The sequence below is a fragment of the Macaca mulatta genome, chromosome X, assembly GCF_049350105.2.
Source record: "Macaca mulatta isolate MMU2019108-1 chromosome X, T2T-MMU8v2.0, whole genome shotgun sequence".
NCBI lineage: Eukaryota > Metazoa > Chordata > Mammalia > Primates > Cercopithecidae > Macaca > Macaca mulatta.
Window position 1 is genome coordinate 48,010,963 of NC_133426.1, and position 18,448 is coordinate 48,029,410.

At 44.3% G+C, this 18,448-nt stretch overlaps 2 protein-coding genes and 1 long non-coding RNA gene across 38 annotated transcripts in view; 1 reads left to right on the forward strand and 2 right to left on the reverse strand.

Annotated features, from left to right (window-relative positions):
- The window catches only part of ZNF182 (zinc finger protein 182), an 82,751-nt gene that overhangs the window by 19,107 nt on the left and 45,196 nt on the right, over positions 1-18,448 (reverse strand). For 4 of the 34 annotated variants that reach the window (XM_077988649.1, XM_077988641.1, XM_077988647.1 and 1 more), the window contains 2 exons: positions 11,296-11,490; positions 10,360-10,418 (listed from right to left, as the gene is read on the reverse strand). In XM_077988649.1, the coding sequence (XP_077844775.1) occupies positions 10,360-10,374 (15 nt within the window). In that variant the 5' untranslated portion in view covers positions 10,375-10,418; positions 11,296-11,490. Of the gene's footprint in view, positions 1-5,077; positions 5,357-10,355; positions 10,419-11,295; positions 11,841-18,448 lie in introns of those variants that run through there. The other 30 variants (XM_001095801.5, XM_077988638.1, XM_077988656.1 and 27 more) reach the window with 26 other exon arrangements.
- On the reverse strand, positions 3,528-5,356 carry LOC144338591 (uncharacterized). The gene is made up of 2 exons (XR_013412836.1): positions 4,519-5,356; positions 3,528-3,720 (listed from the first exon to the last, which is right to left on the reverse strand). It is a non-coding gene; the product is annotated as an uncharacterized LOC144338591 (long non-coding RNA).
- SPACA5 (sperm acrosome associated 5) lies at positions 11,799-17,387 on the forward strand. 3 transcript variants are annotated; one of them, XM_015127305.3, is made up of 5 exons: positions 11,922-12,013; positions 15,393-15,651; positions 16,060-16,218; positions 17,018-17,096; positions 17,201-17,387. In XM_015127305.3, the coding sequence occupies exons 2-5, from the start codon at positions 15,507-15,509 to the stop codon at positions 17,295-17,297; spliced, it is 480 nt and encodes a 159-aa protein (XP_014982791.1). In that variant the 5' UTR covers positions 11,922-12,013; positions 15,393-15,506; the 3' UTR covers positions 17,298-17,387. The 3 variants fall into 3 exon arrangements, with proteins under 3 accessions (XP_077844799.1, XP_014982791.1, XP_028698005.1); XM_028842172.2 differs by having other exon boundaries at positions 15,421-15,651; XM_077988673.1 differs by lacking the exon at positions 15,393-15,651 and having other exon boundaries at positions 11,799-12,013.

Consider the following 18,448-nt stretch of genomic DNA (forward strand, 5'->3'; position numbering starts at 1 on the left):
GGTGAAACCCCTTCTCTACTAAAAGTAAAAAAAAAATTAGCTGGGTGTGGTGGCACGCGCCTGTAGTCCCAGCTACTCGGGAGGCTGAGGAAGGAGAACTGCCTGAACCCGGGAGGTGGAGGTTGCAGTGAGCCAAGATCATGCCACTGCACTCCAGCCTGGCAACAGAGCAAGACTCCATCTCAAAAAAAAAAAAAAAAAAAAAAAGACCAGCAAAGGAGAAAAAAATCCCACAATGAAACAACAATAAAAAGATATGTGAGTGCACAGCCAACCTTCCCATTGCTTGCAGAATCTGCCTGGCAGTTCAGCAGCATGGCAACTATGGTTTGTCAAAGGCCCACAGTGATGGTGGTAAAACGCAGCTGAGATGGCAGACAGGTTTGGGGCAGTGCCTTCTGGCTAGTGCGAGGCAACTGGAGCACACAAGTACATACCCAAGATCTTGGTCCTGTGGGCAGTGCAGTATGGCACAAGCAAGATGGAGGAAGCACATTCTACCCTGTCTTTCCCAATGAATACAAGTATAGAACTTGGACAAAGGCCAGGCGTGGTGGCTCACACCTGTATTCTCAGCACTTTGGATGGCCGAGGTGGGCAGATCACCTGAGGTCAGGAGTTGGAGACCAGCCTGCCCAACATGGTGAAACCCTGTCTCTACTGAAAATACAAAAATTAGCCAGGTGTGGTGGTGGACACCTGTAATCCCAGCTAACTGGGAGGCTGAGGTAGGAGAATCACTTGAACCTGGGAGGCTGAGGTTGCAGTGAGCTGAGACTGTGCCACTGCACTCCAGCCTGGGCGACAGAGCAAGACTCCGTCTCAAAACAAAACAAAACAGAACAAAAACTTGGACAGAACACATGAACTAGCAGTTTCATGACTCTGAAAATTTAAAAAAAAAAAAAAAAAAAAAGGAGCAAGTAGATTATGGGAAAACATCAGAATTTAAAGTACCACTAAATGGACTGTGAGTTTGCCACTTATTCTCTGGTATCTCCCGGCCCAGGATCAAGGCATTATCAAACCAAGAAGAGAGCACTGAGATGCAGAGAGAGAGAGAACTCAAGAAGCAGCCCTCTGGATCTGGCTTGAAGAGTGGTAAAAAGAACCAGGCACAGTTGGGGAAGTGTGTAGCATAGCACAGTAAGTAGAGTCTCAGTTTTCTGTCAGGAGGATGGACAAGGAGGGCCACAGGGAACCAAAAAGTACACAGGAAATCATGGAGAGGAGGAGTTCACCCCATACAATCATTTATCCACTCCCGGGCTCACCCTCAAGCTGTGCATGGATGGATCTAATCCTAAACAGAAAAGCGAACACTTTGAGAACTGAACTAAGGGACAAACCACTGCCCGCCTCTGTCCCAGAATGGCCACAGGGTCACACACAGACAGGACAGGTCTGAATGGCACTGCATAGGTTTGAAAACTGAACTGACACTGAAACCACAAACCACAGAAGGCTGATTAGAACGTGCAGCTGGAACTCAACCAGGCTGACTGACTATCACAAACAAAAACATCAACTTTCTCCTCAGGATTTAAACATAACCCCAACTTATAACAGCATCTTCAAAATGTCCAGGACACGATACAAAATTACATGGTACACAAAGAACCAAACAAATCTCAACTTGCATGACAGAAAACAATCAATAGACACCATCACTGAGATTACACAGATGTTGGAATTATTTGAGAAAGTATTTAAAATAGCTATTATAAAAACACCCCAAGAAGAAAGGGCAAACACTCCAGGAACCAAAAAAAAAAATAGAAAGTTTCACCAAAGAAACAGAAGATATAAAGAAGAACCAGGCGGGTGCGGTGGTTCACACCCGCAATCCCAGCACTTTGGGTGGCTGAAGTGGGAGGATCATGAGGTCAGGAGTTCAAGACCAGCCTGGGCAATATGGTGAAACCCCGTCTCTACTAAAAATATAAAAATTAGCCAGGCACGGTGGCAGGCGCCTGTAGTCTCAGCTACTTGGGAGGCTGAGGCAGAAGAATCACTTGGACCCAGGAGGCAGAGGTTGCAGTGAGCCGAGATCGTACCACTGCACTCCAGCCTGGGCAACAGAGCGAGACTCTGTCTCAAAAATAAAATAAAAAAAAGAACTAAATGAAAATTTTGAAACTGAAAAAGATAATAACTGAAATAAACTCTCAATTGATGGACTCAACACAACAGAGATAACAGAGAAAAGAGCAAGTAAGCTTCAAGGTAAACCAATAAAGATTACCTAATCCCAAAAATAGAAAAAACACTGCAGAAACATGAACAGATTCTGAGACCTGTGGGACAATACCAAAAGGTCCAAAATTCACGCCATCAGAGTTCCAAAAGGAGAGGAGAAAGAGGATAGTACAGAAAAATATCTGGAAGAAATAATTCCTGAACACTTTCCCAAATTTGGCAAAAGACAAAAATCTGTATGTTCAAGAGGCTCAGCAAGTTCAAAACAGGATAACCCCAAAGAAATCCACACTCAGACACATCATCACCAAACTGCTGAAAACTAAGGACAAGTGAAAAACAACATATCATTTACAGGAGAACAACTATTTAAATGACTGTGGATTTCTCATGAGAAACCAGGGCATGCAGAAGAAGTGGAACAGCATTGTGAAAGTTCCAAAAGAAAACAACAGTCCACTGAAAAATCTACAGGCAGTAAACATCTCCTTCAGAAATGAAGGTGAAATGAAGACATTCTCAAGGAAGGAAAACCAAGACTATGTTGCCAGCAGACTTGCTCTGAAACAACTGCCAAAGGCAGTTCTTCATAACAGGCAAATGATATCAGAAGGAAACTTAGGTTATGAACAATGAAGGAAGAACATCAAAGTGGTAAAAATCTGGATAAATAGAATAGATTATCCTTGAGTTCTTTAAAATACATTTGACAGTTGGAAGAGAAATAACATTTTATGGTAGAACTTTCAGTATATATGAAAGTAATATTAATACATAAGACAACAAAAACATAAAGGGGAGAGGGAAAAGGGGCTTATAAGATGGTAAGGTTCACACACTCCACTTAAAGAGGTAAAATATTGATTCTAAGCATGTTGTGTAAACTTAAATATACACAGTAATTTGCAGGGCAACCACCAAAAAAAAATATGTAACTCTGTAAACAGATATAGTAAAAAACACAACAGACAAATAAAAATGCAATCTAAGAAAATGTTCAAATAACCCAAAAGAAGGCAGAAAATGAGAAACAGAGGAACAAAAAAGGGAGAAAAACCAGAAAACAAGTAATAAAGTGGTAAATACCTAAATCCAAGAGCATCAATAATTACATTAAATGTCAATGGACTGAATGTACCAATTAAAAGGAAGAAATTTTTAAAATGGATTAAAAAAATATTACCCAACTGTTATGGACTGAATTGTACTCCCACCTACAAATTCATACATTGAAGCCCCAACCTGCAATGTGACTGTATTTAGAGACTGAGCCTTTATAAAGGTAATTAAGGTTAAATGAGGTCATAAGGGTGGGGGCCAAACCCAGCAGAACTGGTATACATATAAGAGAAATGGACATCAGAGCTTGCTGTGTGTGTGTGAGCAGAGGAAAGGCCATATGAGGACACAGCAACAAGGTGGCCAGCTGCAAGCCAGAAAGAGTGCCTGAGGCTAAAACCAAATCAGTCAGTACCTTAATCTGGGACTTCCCAGCTTCTGGAACTGTGAGAAAATTGACTTCTGTTGTTTTTTTTTTTTTTTTTTTTTTTTTTTTGGAATGATGAATTCATTTTATTCTCCCTCTTTAGTATAGCATTGACAACAAGGAGAGTAAAAAGAGGTTAACCTCAGTGAAAGAACGTTAGAGGAAGCCACCATTTTTATTGACATCTGGGACAGACGTGTCTCAAACTCAGACTTCTGATTATAAATCCATTTCCTTTTTCATATGTTGCTCTTCAGATTCTGCCCAATGCACCCTTTATAAACTGTTCCAGATTTGATCACTTCATGCCTGCATTTCTATGTAGCTTCCTTTTTATTTCCTGCCTCTTGTCTTTCTTTTTTTTATTTATTTATTTATTTATTTATTTATTTATTTATTTATTTATTACAATAGCAAAGACTTGGAATCAACCCAAATGTCCATCAGTGACAGATTGGATTAAGAAAATGTGGCACATATACACCATGGAATACTATGCAGCCATAAAAAAGGATGAGTTTGAGTCCTTTGTAGGGACTTGGATGCAGCTGGAATCCATCATTCTTAGCAAACTATCACAAGAACAGAAAACCAAACACCGCATGTTCTCACTCATAGGTGGGAACTGAACAATGAGATCACTCGGACTCAGGAAGGGGAACATCACACACCGGGGCCTATCATGGGGAGGGGGGAGGGGGGAGGGATTGCATTGGGAGTTATACCTGATGTAAATGACGAGTTGATGGGTGCAGCACAGCAACATGGCACAAGTATACATATGTAACAAACCTGCACGTTATGCACATGTACCCTACAACTTAAAGTATGACTTCTGTTGTTTAACCCACCCAATCTGTGGTACTTTGTTATGGCAGCCCGAGCAGACTAATATACCTAGCTACATGCTGTCTAAAAGAATATCCTGGTGGGGCGCGGTGGCTCACGCCTGTAATCCCAGCACTTTAGGAGGTCGAGGTAGGCGGATCACCTGAGCTCAGGAGTTCGAGACCAGCCTGGGAGACATGGCAAAACCTCATCTCTACAAAAAATTAGCCAATTGTGGTGGTGTGTGCCTGTGGTCCCAGCTACTTGGGAGGTTGAGGTGGGAGGATCACTTAAGCCCGGGAGGTCAAGGCTGCAGTGAGCCGAGATCATGCCACTGCATTCCAGCCTGGGTGAGAGGGAGACCCTGCTAAAACACACACACACACACACAACATACTTCAAATATAATAATACAGGTAGGATAAGAGAAAGAATGGGAAAAAGTATACCACTGAAATACTACCAAAGGAAAACTGGAGTGACCATATTTAATAACAGCCAAAGTAGACTTCAGAGCCAAAACTCATCCAGGATAATGAATGACATAAGGATAAAAAAACTCACCAGCCAAGCACAGTGGCTCACACCTGTAATCCCAGCACTTTGGGAGGCTGAGGCGGGTGGATCACCTGAGGTCAGGCGTTCAAGACCAGCCTGGCCAACATGGCAAAACCCCGTCTCTACTAAAATACAAAAATTAACTGGGCGTGGTGGCGGGCGCATGTAATCCCAGCTACTTAGGAGGCTGAGGCAGGAGAATCACTTGAAACCAGGAGGGGGAAGTTGCCATGAATCGAGATCGCACCACTGCACTCTAGCCTGGGTGACAGAGCAAGACTCCATCTCAAAAAAAAAAAAAAAAAATTAATTAATTCACCAAAAAGACATAACACTCCTAAAAGTGTATGCATCTAACAACAGAGCTTCAAAATATATGAAGGGATACTGATACAACTGACAGGAGAAACAGGCAAATCTGCAATAATAACTGTATACTCAATACTTTTTTCTCAGTAACTGATAGAACCAGTAGACAGAAAATCAGCAAGAATATAGAACTAAACACCATCAACCAACTGTATGCAATTGAGATATACAAAACACTCCTGTAAAACAAACAAAACACTCCTGTAAAACACTCCTGTAAAACAACAGCTGGGACTACAGGCACGTGCCACCACGCCTGGCTAATTTTGTATATACATTCTTTTCAAGTGCACATGGAACATTCACCAAGAAAGACCATGAGTCAGAAAACCAAATTTAACAAGTGTAAAAGACCTGAAATCATACAAAGTATAATATGTTCTCAGACCATAATGAATTTTTTATAGTAATAGATAACAGGAAAATCTCTAGGTACTTGAAAATTAAACATCATTCTTCTAAATAATATATTGGTCAAAAAGGAAGTCTCAAAGAAAATTAGAAAATACTTCAAACTGAACAAAAATGAAAATACAACATATGAAAATTTGTGGGATGCAGCTAAAGAAGTGCTTAGAGGAGGCCGGATGTGGTGGCTCACACCTGTGATCCCAGCACTTTGGGAAGCCGAGGCAGGTGGATCACCTGAGATCAGGAGTTTGGGACCAGCCTGCCCAACATGGCGAAACCCTGTCTCCACTAAAAATACAAAAAAATTAGCTGGGCGTGGTGGTGGGCGCCTGTAGTCCCAACTACTCAGGAGGCTGAGGCAGGAGAATCTCTTGAACCCCGGAGGCAGAGGTTGCAGTGAGCCGAGATCGCACCACTACACTCCTGCCTAAGTGACAGAGCAAGACTCCATCTCAAAAAAAAAAAAAAAAAAAAAAAAAAAATCACCATATGATCCAGTAATGTCACTCCTGGGTATATATCCAAAGGACCTGAAATTAGTATGTCAAGGAGATATCTACAATCCCATGTTTACTGCAGCATTATTCGCAACAGCCAAGTTATGGAATCAACCTCAGTTTCCATCAGTGGATGAACAGATAAAGAAAATGTGGCATATATACACAATGGAATATCATTCAGCCTTTAAAAAGAAGGAAATTCAGGCCAGGAGCAGTGGCTCACGCCTGTAGTCCCAGCACATAGGGAGGCCAAGGCAGGCAGATCACCTGAGGTCAGGAGTTCAAGACCAGTTTGGTCAACATGGTGAAACCCCATCTCTACTAAAAATAGAAAAATTAACCGGGCATGGTGGCAGGTGCCTGTAATCCCAGCTACTCAGGAGGCTGGGGCAGGAGAATCACTTGAACCTGGGAGGCGGAAGTTGCAGTGAGCCAAGCAGCCTGGGCGACAAAGCAAGACTCCATCTCAAAAAAAGAAAAAAGAAGGAAATTCTGCCGTTTGCAACAATGGATGAACCTGGGGAACATTATCCTAAGTAAAATAAGCCAGGCACAGAAAGATAAATACTGCATGTGCTCACTCATATGTAGAAGCTTAAAAAGTTCTCATAGAAGTAGAGTTGTTCTCATAGAAGAACAGTGGTTACTAGAGGCAGGGAAGGGTTGGGGGGTGGGTAGCCAAAGGTTGGTTAACAGATACATAAGTAGAGCTGGATAGGAGGAATAAGTTCTAGCATTCTACAGCACTGTAGGGTGACCATAATTAACAACAATTTAGTGTATATTTTCAAATAGCCAGAAGAGAGGCTTTTCAATGTTCTCAATACTAAGAAATAAATGTTTGATATGGATATGCTAATTATCTTGATTTGATCATTACACATTGTAGACATTTACCAAAACATCCCAGTATACCCCATAAATACGTATAATTATTATGTGTCAATTTAAAATAATAAGGCCGGGCACAGTGGCTCACGCCTGTAATCCCAGCACTTTGGGAGGCCGAGGCAGGCGATCACCTGAGGTCAGCGGTTTGAGACCAGCCTGCCCAACATGGTGAAACCCCATCTCTACTAAAAATACAAAAATTAGCCAGGCATGGTGGTGCATGCCTGTAGTCCCAGCTACTCAGGAGGAAGGCAGGGGAATTGCTTGAACCTGGGAGCCGGAGGTTGCAGTGAGCCGAGATCACACCACTGCACTCCAGCCTGGGCGACAGAGCAAGACTCCATCTCAAAAAAAAATTTAAGGCCGGGAGCAGTGGCTCATGCCTGTAATCCCAGCACTTTGGGAGGCTGAGGCGGGTGGATCACAAGGTCAGGAGATGGAGACCATCTGGGCTAACACGGTGAAACCCCGTCTCTACTAAAAATACAAAAAATGAGCCGGGCGTGGTGGTGGGCGCCTATAGTCCCAGCTACTCGGAAGGCTGAGGCAGGAGAATGGTGTGAACCCAGGAGGCGGAGCTTGCAGCGAGCTGAGATCGCACCACTGCACTCCAGCCTGGGTGACAGAGCGAGACTCCGTCTCAAAAAAATAAAATAAAATAAAATAAAAATTAAATAAAAAAATAATAAAAGCAAAAAAAAATTATTAACAATTGGGGTTAGAACAATTGGAAATCCATATGCAAAATGAACCCTGACCTAATCCTCACACCTTACACAAAAATTAATGCAAAAGGGCCAGGCGCAGTGGCTCATGCCTGTAATCCCACCACTTTGGGAGGCCAAGGTGGGTGGATCACCTGAGGTCAGGAGTTCGAGACCAGCCTGGCCAACATGGTGAAACCCCAACTCTACTAAGAATATAAAAATTAGCCAGGTGTGGTGGTGCATGCCTGTAGTCCCAGCTACTCGGGAGGCTGAGGCAAGTGATTCTTATCACTTGAACCCAGGAGGTGGAGGTTGCAGTGAGCCGAGATGGCGCCGCTGCACTCTAGCCTGGGCAATACAGTGAGACTCCATCTCAAAAAAAAAAAAAAAAATTAATGCAAAAGGAATCATCTATCTAAATGTAAAATCTAAAACTATAAAATTATAGAATAGGAGAAAATCTTCATGACCTAGTGTTAGGCAAAGTTCTTAGACATGACACCAAGGGCATGATCCATAAATAAATGATTCATAAATTGGAAATTTTCCAAATTAAAAAGTTTTGCTCTGCAAACAACAATGTACGAGAAGAAAAGGACAAGCAATACACTTGGAGAAAGCATTTGCGAACCGTGTATCTGACAAAGGACCTGTATAAAGGATATATAAAGAACTCTCAAAACTCAACAGCAAGAAAATCCAGTTGAAAAATGGGCACAAACTTTTGAACAGACATTCATCAAGAGGATAGACCAAAAGTAAATAAGCATATATAAAGATGCTTAACATCTTTAACCATTAAGGAAATGCAAATTAAAATCATTATGAGATAAACGACTACATAAAAGATACTGACAATACCAAGTACTGACAAAAATATGAAACAATTGGAACTCATACATTGCTGGGAGAAATGAAAAATGGTTCAACCGCTCTAGAAAATAATTTGGCAGATTCCTAAAAAGTTAAACATACACTTACCATATGACCCAGTAATCCAATATTTACTCCGCAGAAATGAAAACCTATGTTCACACAAAGCCCTGTGCATGATTGTTTAAAGTAGCTCTACTCAATTGCCAAAAACTGGAAATAACCCAAATGTCAACAGGAGAATGGATAAATACACTGAGGAACATTTATACCATGGACTACTATTCAGCAATAACAAAGAAACAACTACTGACACACACAACTTTGATGAATCTCCAGGGAATTGTGCTGAGTGGAAACAAACACAAAAAAATCCCAAAAGGTCACATACCATACGATCCACTTCTATTACATTCTTGAAACGACAAAATTCCCAAAACGGAAAACAGATTTGTAGCTGCCAAGAGTTTAGGAATGGGTATGGTGGAGGAAGGGTAGTGGCTATGGCCGTAAGGGACAACTTGAGGGATTCTTGCGATGATGGGGCTTGACCATATCAGTGTCAACATCCTGACTTTGATATTGTACTATGGTTTTTGCAGGATGTTATCATTGGGGGAATCTAGGAAAAGAGTACACAGGATTTCTCTGTATTATTCTTTCAATTGCATGTAAATCAATCATCTCAGAAAGAAAAGGTTACATAATACATGACACCCCACTTATATGACATTCTTGAAAAGACAAAACTATAGTGACACAGAACAGACCTGCCACTGCCTGAGGTTACAGGTTGGGGAAGATATGACTATTAACAGAGTAGCATGAAGGAGTTTTTTGGGGTGATGAAACTATTATCTGTCCTATAGATTAGTTACACCAATCTAACAGAAAAATCAATTTCACTGTATGTTAATTTAAAAAATAAAAATGTTTAAAGTGAAAGAAAAAATATGGTGGGTTGCAGGTATCTGAAAAATTTTTGTCTCTTGGACAGAAGATAATTCAAAGTCCAACTAAGAAAACTGCTTCAGGAAAATCATTGGAAAGACAAGCAGGTTCCCTAAGAGATTTCATTCCCAAGTTACATTTTGATGTGGTATCTCCAGTTCACTGAGGAAAGCTATAGGATATATCTGCAGGAAAGCATTTGTCACCAGGCTGTGGTTGAGGGCAACTGCACTATCCACATGAAGACCCAGCAAAGAAATACCTTTAAACACAATTCCAGGCAACCTTGACTTCCCATGAAGGCTGTGTGCTCTCTCCTGATGAGTAAGGTGAGCCAAGGTACTGCTTATGTTTCCTTTGGCTACCAGAAGGCTCAAAGAGAAACTGACAACCCAACATCAATATCTGTTACACCCTGAGTCCTGCACACCTCTACATTCTAACTTGGCCTTGATCTGTTGTCTCTTATTTTGTCTAATCCTAATCCTTATTTACAAATACTTTCCTATTTTATGGCAGGGATTTCCACATATTTTGCTACATCCACAGTAAAATAGAGGAATGAAGAAACAGACAACATACTTACCTGGGGTTTGGCCATTTCCTGCTCTTCTTGGGAAAAAGCAGATATGTGTAACGGCTGAGCTGGAACAAGTGGAGAAGAGTAGAGCAGATGAGGAGACCCCATCAGACTTTCAGTGCCCAGAATTAGCTGCCTAGCAATCCCCTCACATCAGCTGGCCATCAGACTGCTCTCTGGAACCAGAGTCTGGGCAACCATGTGATTTTAACAATCTATGTATTATTCACTCTTCATGCGAACATTGAACACAAAAGGTTTTATACACACATATCTTAAATTGTGTACTGACCTATAAAGTGTATTTCTAGGTATTTTCCTTAAGGAAATAATTTATCATAATGTATCATAATTTCTCTGTACGTACCCATGTCTCAGCATTGATTTTAATAATGCCAAACTTAAACGATCCTCTATGACACATAAGGGATTAATAATAACAAAATATAAAAGATAAAATGCTACAAAGCTGTTAAAAGCGTTATATGGAATTGTACAGTATCTATGCACTTTGTGGTACATATATCTCAACTAAACGTTTTTTAAAGGTGTACAAAAAAATCTTAAGCTGAATTACATTAAACTTTTATATGAAAACAAAGTAGGTTTTAAAACTGTGGGAATCCATTTTAAAGCTATATGTTAAATGTTTAAAAGGCATACCCCTATACACACCAAAAATGTCTAAAAATGGACATTTAAATGCGTGGGGGAAGAATTAGTTCCTTTTGATTTTCTTTTCCTCTATTTCTGAATTAATCTATACTTCAAATGTTATTTATTAAATGCCAAAAAAACCACACTCTAAAACTATTGTCCCAATTACATTTTACCCCCATCTCCCTCAGACCCCGCACCTACCCCTCCTCCCAGGTCCCCAACTCTGGGCGAGGCCCGGGGTCAGGTGAGACCTCGCAGGTGCCTCTCCTTCCTTCTGCTCACCTCACCGGGGCCGCCTTGCCCAGGAGCCGGAAAGAGGCCTTCGGGTGCGGGGGTGCAGGTTCACTTCGGCCGGAGCATTCACACCAGGTCCCCACCTCGGGGCTTGGGCAAGGGGATAGAGCAGAGGGAGGAGCGGGGCGCGTCTAAAGAGGGGCCTGAGGGATGGGCATGAACCCTTAGGGGCAGGTCACTGTGCTGGAAAATGTGTAAAAGTCAAAGTTTAATAAGCCCCATTCAATCCTGCTTAGCCCCCATAACTTTGTTCACCAGCGAGCCCCTAGAACCTCGTCCACTGACCTCTCGGTCCCCCATCACTCAACCCCCAGCTCCCTCTTTACTCATCCCGCAGAACTCCCCATCACTCGGCCCACGACCCCTAGCATTTGCCCCCTCAACCTCACTCTCTCTGGATAACAGATTTTCTGCTCGCTGCTCAGGAGACCGTTACAAAGCCCGGCCCCAACAAGCACTTCCGCTTCGGGACCGACTCTTTGGCACCGCAGCCTAAAGGGCTGCAGCGGTCGGTTCTGCGCACGCTCAGTGGCGCCTTTGAGACCCCGTCCGCCAATAGTCAACATGGTGCCGCAGCGCAGGCGCAGAGGGAAGGTAGTCTTGCCGGTGACGTCACTCCTCCAGGCGAGAGGGCCGCGGTCACCGTGTCTTTTTGCTTCTGGGGCTGCGTCGCAGAGCGGGTGTTTACTTAGTTCTGCAGAGGCCGGTACTCCTAAGACTTCAGACACCAATTTTCTTACGGCAAGGCGGGGAGGGGAAGTGCCCAACTAAGGAAAAGATTCTAGCAGGCGGCAGTTTCGCACTTTGAACTTTGAGGGCAGCAACAGGGTTGCAAGTGTAAAAGAACGGGATGGCGGGGTCTGTGGCTAAATTGCTCTGCGTGCACAAAGAGTAGGAGGTAGGGAAAAGCCACTGGCTTCATCCAGTGGCCAGGACTGGGAGTTTACGTTGTAGCATTTGAAGGACGGTAGGTCGGTATGCAGACAAGCTGAAAAATAAACGGCGATATGGGACACACACACCAGGGGTGAAGGGGTGTATTAAGTGGTGGCTAACAGGTTGCTTTTTCTGGATGAGTAGACAGTGTCAGTGTGTTGGGAGTGTAGGAGGTGTAGGCTGGGGCCAGGTGCTGTAGGGCCTCCTTGGCCAGGGAGCTCATATTTCATTCTGGACATATAGGAAACCATAAAAAGGATCCGATTTGTAAAGACCAGTCTGAAGCAATCTAACATTATATAGTAACGTTAAAAATACACATATATTGGGCTGGGCGTGGTGGCTCATGCTTATAATCTCAGCACTTTGGGAGGCCGAGGTAGGCGGATCACCTGAGGTCAGGAGTTCAAGACCAGCCTGGCCAACATGGTGAAACCCTGTCTCTACTAAAAATACCAAAAATTAGCCGGGCTTGGTAGCGCGCCTGTGATCCCATCTACTCGGGAGGCTGAGGCAGGAGAATCACTTGAACTCGGGAGGAAGAGGTTGCAGTGAGCCATGATCACACCACTGCACTCCAGCCTGGGCAACACAGTGAGACTCCATCTCAGAAACAAAAAAACAAACAACAACAAAAAGGAATGGAGCTTCCCAGCAGACAAGACAAAGAAAGAAAGTAAAAAAGGAACTCACATCTCTTGCTCCCTGACACAGCAGCACCTCCTGGGTATACAAGTTATCCACTCTCTCAATGCATTAGGAGGTAGAAAATAGAAAGGGCTGGTCCTTTAGGGCTCATCACAGTGTCGCCCCTTCTAGCACCTAAACGTCATCTCCAACCACCTTGTACACACACACCTACACAAAGGAGGAAATCCTTTAGGGTTGGTGGGAGTTGGGGGGCAGAGGAGCCAGTGATACAGCGCCTCAGAAACTATCCCAGGGCCCACGGAGTGCATGCACAAGCTATGTGAGGCTAACTTTGCTGCTGCAGAGCGAGGACCCCCACTGTCTGTCCTGGGTAACCTCTACCATCAGTCCCTACAGGTATGACCTCCTCATACAGTAACCTAAGCAGCAGGTAGCTAGGTGAAGGAGAGTGAGAAGCTGATAGGTGGCTGGTCCCACCACAGAGTCTGCATGATATGACATTCCCATTGAAAGACAATGAGAGAAGCCCCCACCTGGCTGGCGAGTTATCATTACAATTGCTCTTAAGATACATTTTATCAAGACCACAAAAGCCTTGCCAATTGTGAGCAGTCATTTTGGACCAGAGGCAGCAGGTGAGGTTGACAGAACAACAGCACAAAAGGAGCCAGGTCTCTGGTGACCTTGGAGCCACCACACTAGGCCTGGATTACCTGCCTCCAAAAGAGGAGTCTGCTTCCCTCCTCTTGAAGCCACTGGTGTTTGTGGTGGGATTGGTGCGTGCAGCCAAATCAAATCCTGTGCAATCCATCAGACTTTTCTGTGTTGGTCAATGTGAGTGTCAGCGAACAGGAGACACATGGGACTGGTGGGTGAGGAGCATGAATAATGGTGACTGAAGGGCAAATTGGGAGTAAATGAGAGCAAGGAGAGGCAAAGGGCAATGGAATGGAGGTGAATGAACACCAGAGTGGAGTGGATGTGGGCCAAAGTGAGGGAATGACTATGCATACATCAATTATGAATGAATATGAGATTATGATGAGATTAAGTAAATGCTGGGAAATAAGGCACAGTCTCAGTGGAAAAAAGGTGAAAGTGGGAACAGACTCTGAATGGGGCAACTGAAAGGGGTGAATGTGAGTGGAGTTTATATGAGTACTAAGGATTAGAGTGTGAATGAATGGTGGTTTTATGAGGCACAAGATGAATGAAGAGAGGGGAATTTAGGGAGACAATAGGAGTGAATGTGGGTAATGTGGGATGGAAAGGGAAGAATGGGGTGCGGGAAGGACAGAATAAAAGAGTGGAGATAGAGACATGGTAGAATGTGAAGCAGGCCGAGTTTGAGTGCGGGTGCTATGAGGGAGAAGGGTGACTAGAGATGACTGGGATTAGATGGGCGTAATACAGGGTAGTAGCCCAGGAACGTGGGTGTACAGGGATCCCAGTGGGAATCGGCAAATATGAATGAGCTGAAGAGTGCGCATGAATGGAGATGATGTTGGGCAGAGTGAGAGGGAATGAAAGTGAAGAGCAGAGGATGGGTGAAGGTGGGTATTGCGAGGCAGAGAGTGGAACTCACCTTTACTTGGGTGAGTAAAGCGAGGAAACATGGGGAGCCCGATGTGAGCAAAAGTAACGAATTTGAGGCACAGTGTGACAGAATGTGGGTACTGGGAGGCAGAATATGAGCAAGAAGAGGGTGATAGGGGTTACAATGGGAATAGATTTAAATGAATGAGGCAGTGAGAGGCAGAGTAAGAGTAAATGGAGGCAATGAAGAGAAAACTGAGAAAGAACAGTGACCAAGCATAGGCTAAGTATATGTGGGTAACTTCACCTAGTGTTTGGGAGTAATAGGGACAGAGCTCCAGGAAATGGGGGTGTTCCTGGGACAGCATCTGAGAGAATAGAGGTGAAGGAGGGGCAGAAAGGGAATGAATGGGGGAAATAATGAGGCCCCGGGTCAATGAAAGAAGCTGAAGGCTGGGCCACGTGCGAGTAAGCCAGAGTCATTTGATGCAGGGGTGGGAAATAGAGATAAATATAGGAAAGGAAATGAGTCTGAGCGAGAGTGAGTGGGGTGAAGAAGGAATATGACATGAGAGAATTTGGGTAATGCTAAGTAGACTGTGGGGAATTGTGATAATATGAGGCCCAGTATGGGTGAATATAAGTGGCTGAAAGGCAGTGTAAGTGAATGGAGGAACAAAAGGCAGAATGAGAATGAAGTTGAAAAAGCAGGCATAAGAATGTATATGTAATATGCCATTTGTAATATGAAACGTGGGGCACATTCCAGTAAATTAGGATGGAACAGCACTTTAAGTGCAGAGAGGTGAACCAAGGATGAGTGCTATGGTTTGAATATGTCCCTTCCAAAATTCAGATGTCAGAAACTTAATCCCCAATGCAACAGTGTTGGGAGGTAGGGCCTTTAATCCCCAATGCAACAGTGTTGGGAGGTGTTTAGGCTTCTGTGCTCTGTGTTCCAGAATCTACCACTTAGACCTTTGCTCATAGAGCCCAGAGTTCCAGAATGCCCCTAATTCCGAACACCACAGGGTGAGTCTGGAGCAAGTCACCTGGGAGGGCTTACAGGTGCCATAATGCAGGCCTGGGGCACTGTGGTAGTGACCTTGGCCACACTGATGGTTGTCACTGTGGATGCCAAGATCTATGAACGCTGCGAGCTGGCGGCAAGACTGGAGAGAGCAGGGCTGAACGGCTACAAGGGCTACGGCATTGGAGACTGTGAGAATCCCAGTTGCCCCTGAGCCACCCACCACATTCAGACCCAGACCCCCCTTGTCCTTTATCACCTCTCCAGGCCAGGGCATGAGCCCTTGAGTCACTCCCTGACTGACTATGCTGAGTAGTTTAACTAACTCTAACACCACCACCATTATGGCCTTCACAACCATCACCTCCATCTCTGCCATCAACACTATCACTACAATCAATATCACTGCTGTTACCATCATGAATACCATCGCTACCACCATCACTGACGTCTCACCAGAATCACCAACATCACCACCACTAAACCAAGATCACCACCCTCACAACTGAGATGACAACCATCCCTGTCCTCCCCCCATCCTATCCTTCCCTATTCCCAGGCTCTATACCTACTCCTTGCCTCCCTTCTCCCTGCCCCAGGGCTGTGCATGGCTCATTATGAGAGTGGCTTTGACACCGCCTTCGTGGACCACAATCCTGATGGCAGCAGTGAATATGGCATTTTCCAACTGAATTCTGCCTGGTGGTGTGACAACGGCATTACACCTACCAAGAACCTCTGCCACATGGATTGTCATGGTAAGTCAGCACTGGGGACACACTGAAGCCCTGCTGGGCCCTACTCTCCCACACTTGGAGGGCAAGGTTGTTTAAGCCATAATCTCCTGCAACAAGAGAAAAGTGATGGGAAAAGGAGAAAAGTTGCCTGAGCAACTTTTGGTTGTTTAGGACAGAAGAGCTCAGAGCTCAGAGCTCCCAATCCTCACCCAGAAAGGACACTGCAGTTTTCTTAGACTCAGGAAACAGGAAACTTACCTCCATGTGGAATAGAGATAGAGACTGTCCTGATTTGGGGTTGAAGTTACCCAGGCCCCGAGGAAAGAAGCAAATGTCTGATTCTAGAAACAGAAACAGATAACCTCCATGCAGAAATGACAGAACTTTCCAGATAAGACTGGTGTTGTTGAGGACAAAATAGAATAGCAGTTAAAGTTGTTCAGTGTTGGCCAAAATGGCGGTTGAGGTTGTCCAAGACAGGAAAAAATGGAGACTGAGGTTATTTGGGGCCAGCCCAAATGGAAATTGAGGTTGTCCAGGACCAGATAGTATGGGGGTTGGGATTATTCATAACTAGCCAACATGACCATCCAGATAATCCAGGATCAGTCAACATGAGTTAAGGTTGTACAGAACCAGCTAACATGGTGATTAAGATCATTTATAACCAACTGACAAGAGAATCAAGGTCATCCAGAATCAGCCAACATAGTGGTTGAGGTTCTTCAGGCCCCAAAGAACCCAAAACCCCTGGGCCCTCCATTCACTGTTACCCTATCCCCAATGCACTAGATCAGCATGTCCCTCTCTTCCCCCTCAGACCTGCTCAATCGCCATATTCTGGATGACATCATGTGTGCCAAGCAGATTGTGTCCTCACAGAATGGGCTGTCTGCCTGGTAAGTTCATGGGGATGACCCGGACTGTGGGCAGCCAGGGATAGTGTCACTGCCACCCCATCAACCTGTCCACTTCATGCTCTCTCTTTTCCTTCATTTCCCAGGACTTCTTGGAGGCGGCACTGTTCTGGCCATGATTTATCTGAATGGCTCAAGGGGTGTGATATGAACGTGAAAATTGATCCGAAAATTCATCCATGACTCAGATTCGAAGAGACAGATTTTATTTTCCTTTCATTTCTTTCTCTTGTGCATTTAATAAAGGATGGTATTGATAAACAATGCAAAAAATGCTGTGATGTCTGACTCTCTTCATTTATTCAATGCCCGGAAGTACCCTTCCGTCACAGTATTCTGTCACTTCCTCCATATATTCAAAGCTCTAATTAAGAAATACCAGATCACTCAGGGTGGGGAAGGAAGGGAGGATAGTGTTGTGAATCAAGAGCATGTGTTCTCCTGGGTTCAAAAACCATCTCTACCGGCCGGGCGCGGTGGCTCAAGCCTGTAATCCCAGCACTTTGGGAGGCCGAGACGGGCGGATCACGAGGTCAGGAGATTGAGACCATCCTGGCTAACACGGTGAAACCCCGTCTCTACTAAAAAATACAAAAAACTAGCCGGGCGAGGTGGCGGGCGCCTGTAGTCCCAGCTACTCGGGAGGCTGAGGCAGGAGAATGGCATGAACCCGGGAGGCGGAGCTTGCAGTGAGCTGAGATCCGGCCACTGCACTCCAGCCTGGGCGACAGAGTGAGACTCCGTCTCAAAAAAAAACAAAAAAAAACAAAAAAAAAAACCCAAAAACCATCTCTACCACCTACTAGCTGTGTTGCCTTGGAAGAGATACTTAATTTCTCTGTGCCTCAGTTTCCTCATCTGTTAAATAAGGATGATAATAATAGTAACTACTTGATGGGGTTATTGGGAGGATTAAATGAATTAGTATTTGTAAAACGCATAAAGTGCTTGGTACATAAGACAGTTATACGTTTGGAGATAGAGGAGTGGGATGGGAGAGATGAAAATTGGCTTCCCTTAAAAAGAATCAGTCTCTTAAAAAGAATCAGGGTGCGGTGGCTCACGCCTGTAATCCCAGTACTTTGGGAGGCCAAGCCAGGCGGATCATGAGGTCAGGAGTTCGAGACCAGCCTGGCAAATATGGTGAAACCCCATCTCTACTAAAAATACAAAAAAAATTTAGCCGGGTGTGGTGACACGGACCTGTAGTCCCAGCTACTCAAGAGGCTGAGGCAGAAGAATTGCTTGAACCCAGGAGGCGGAGGTTGCAGTGAGCCGAGATCGTGCCACTGCACTCCAACCAGGGTAACAGAGCGAGACTCTGTCTCAAAAAA

Coding starts and splice junctions, on each gene's coding strand:
- SPACA5 (XM_015127305.3), top strand. CDS start 15,507: ATGCAGGCCTGGGGCACTGTGGTAGTGACCTTGGCCACACTGATGGTT. Junction 16,219..17,017: donor CTGCCACATGGATTGTCATG/GTAAGTCAGCAC, acceptor CTTCCCCCTCAG/ACCTGCTCAATCGCCATATT. Junction 17,097..17,200: donor CAGAATGGGCTGTCTGCCTG/GTAAGTTCATGG, acceptor TTCATTTCCCAG/GACTTCTTGGAGGCGGCACT.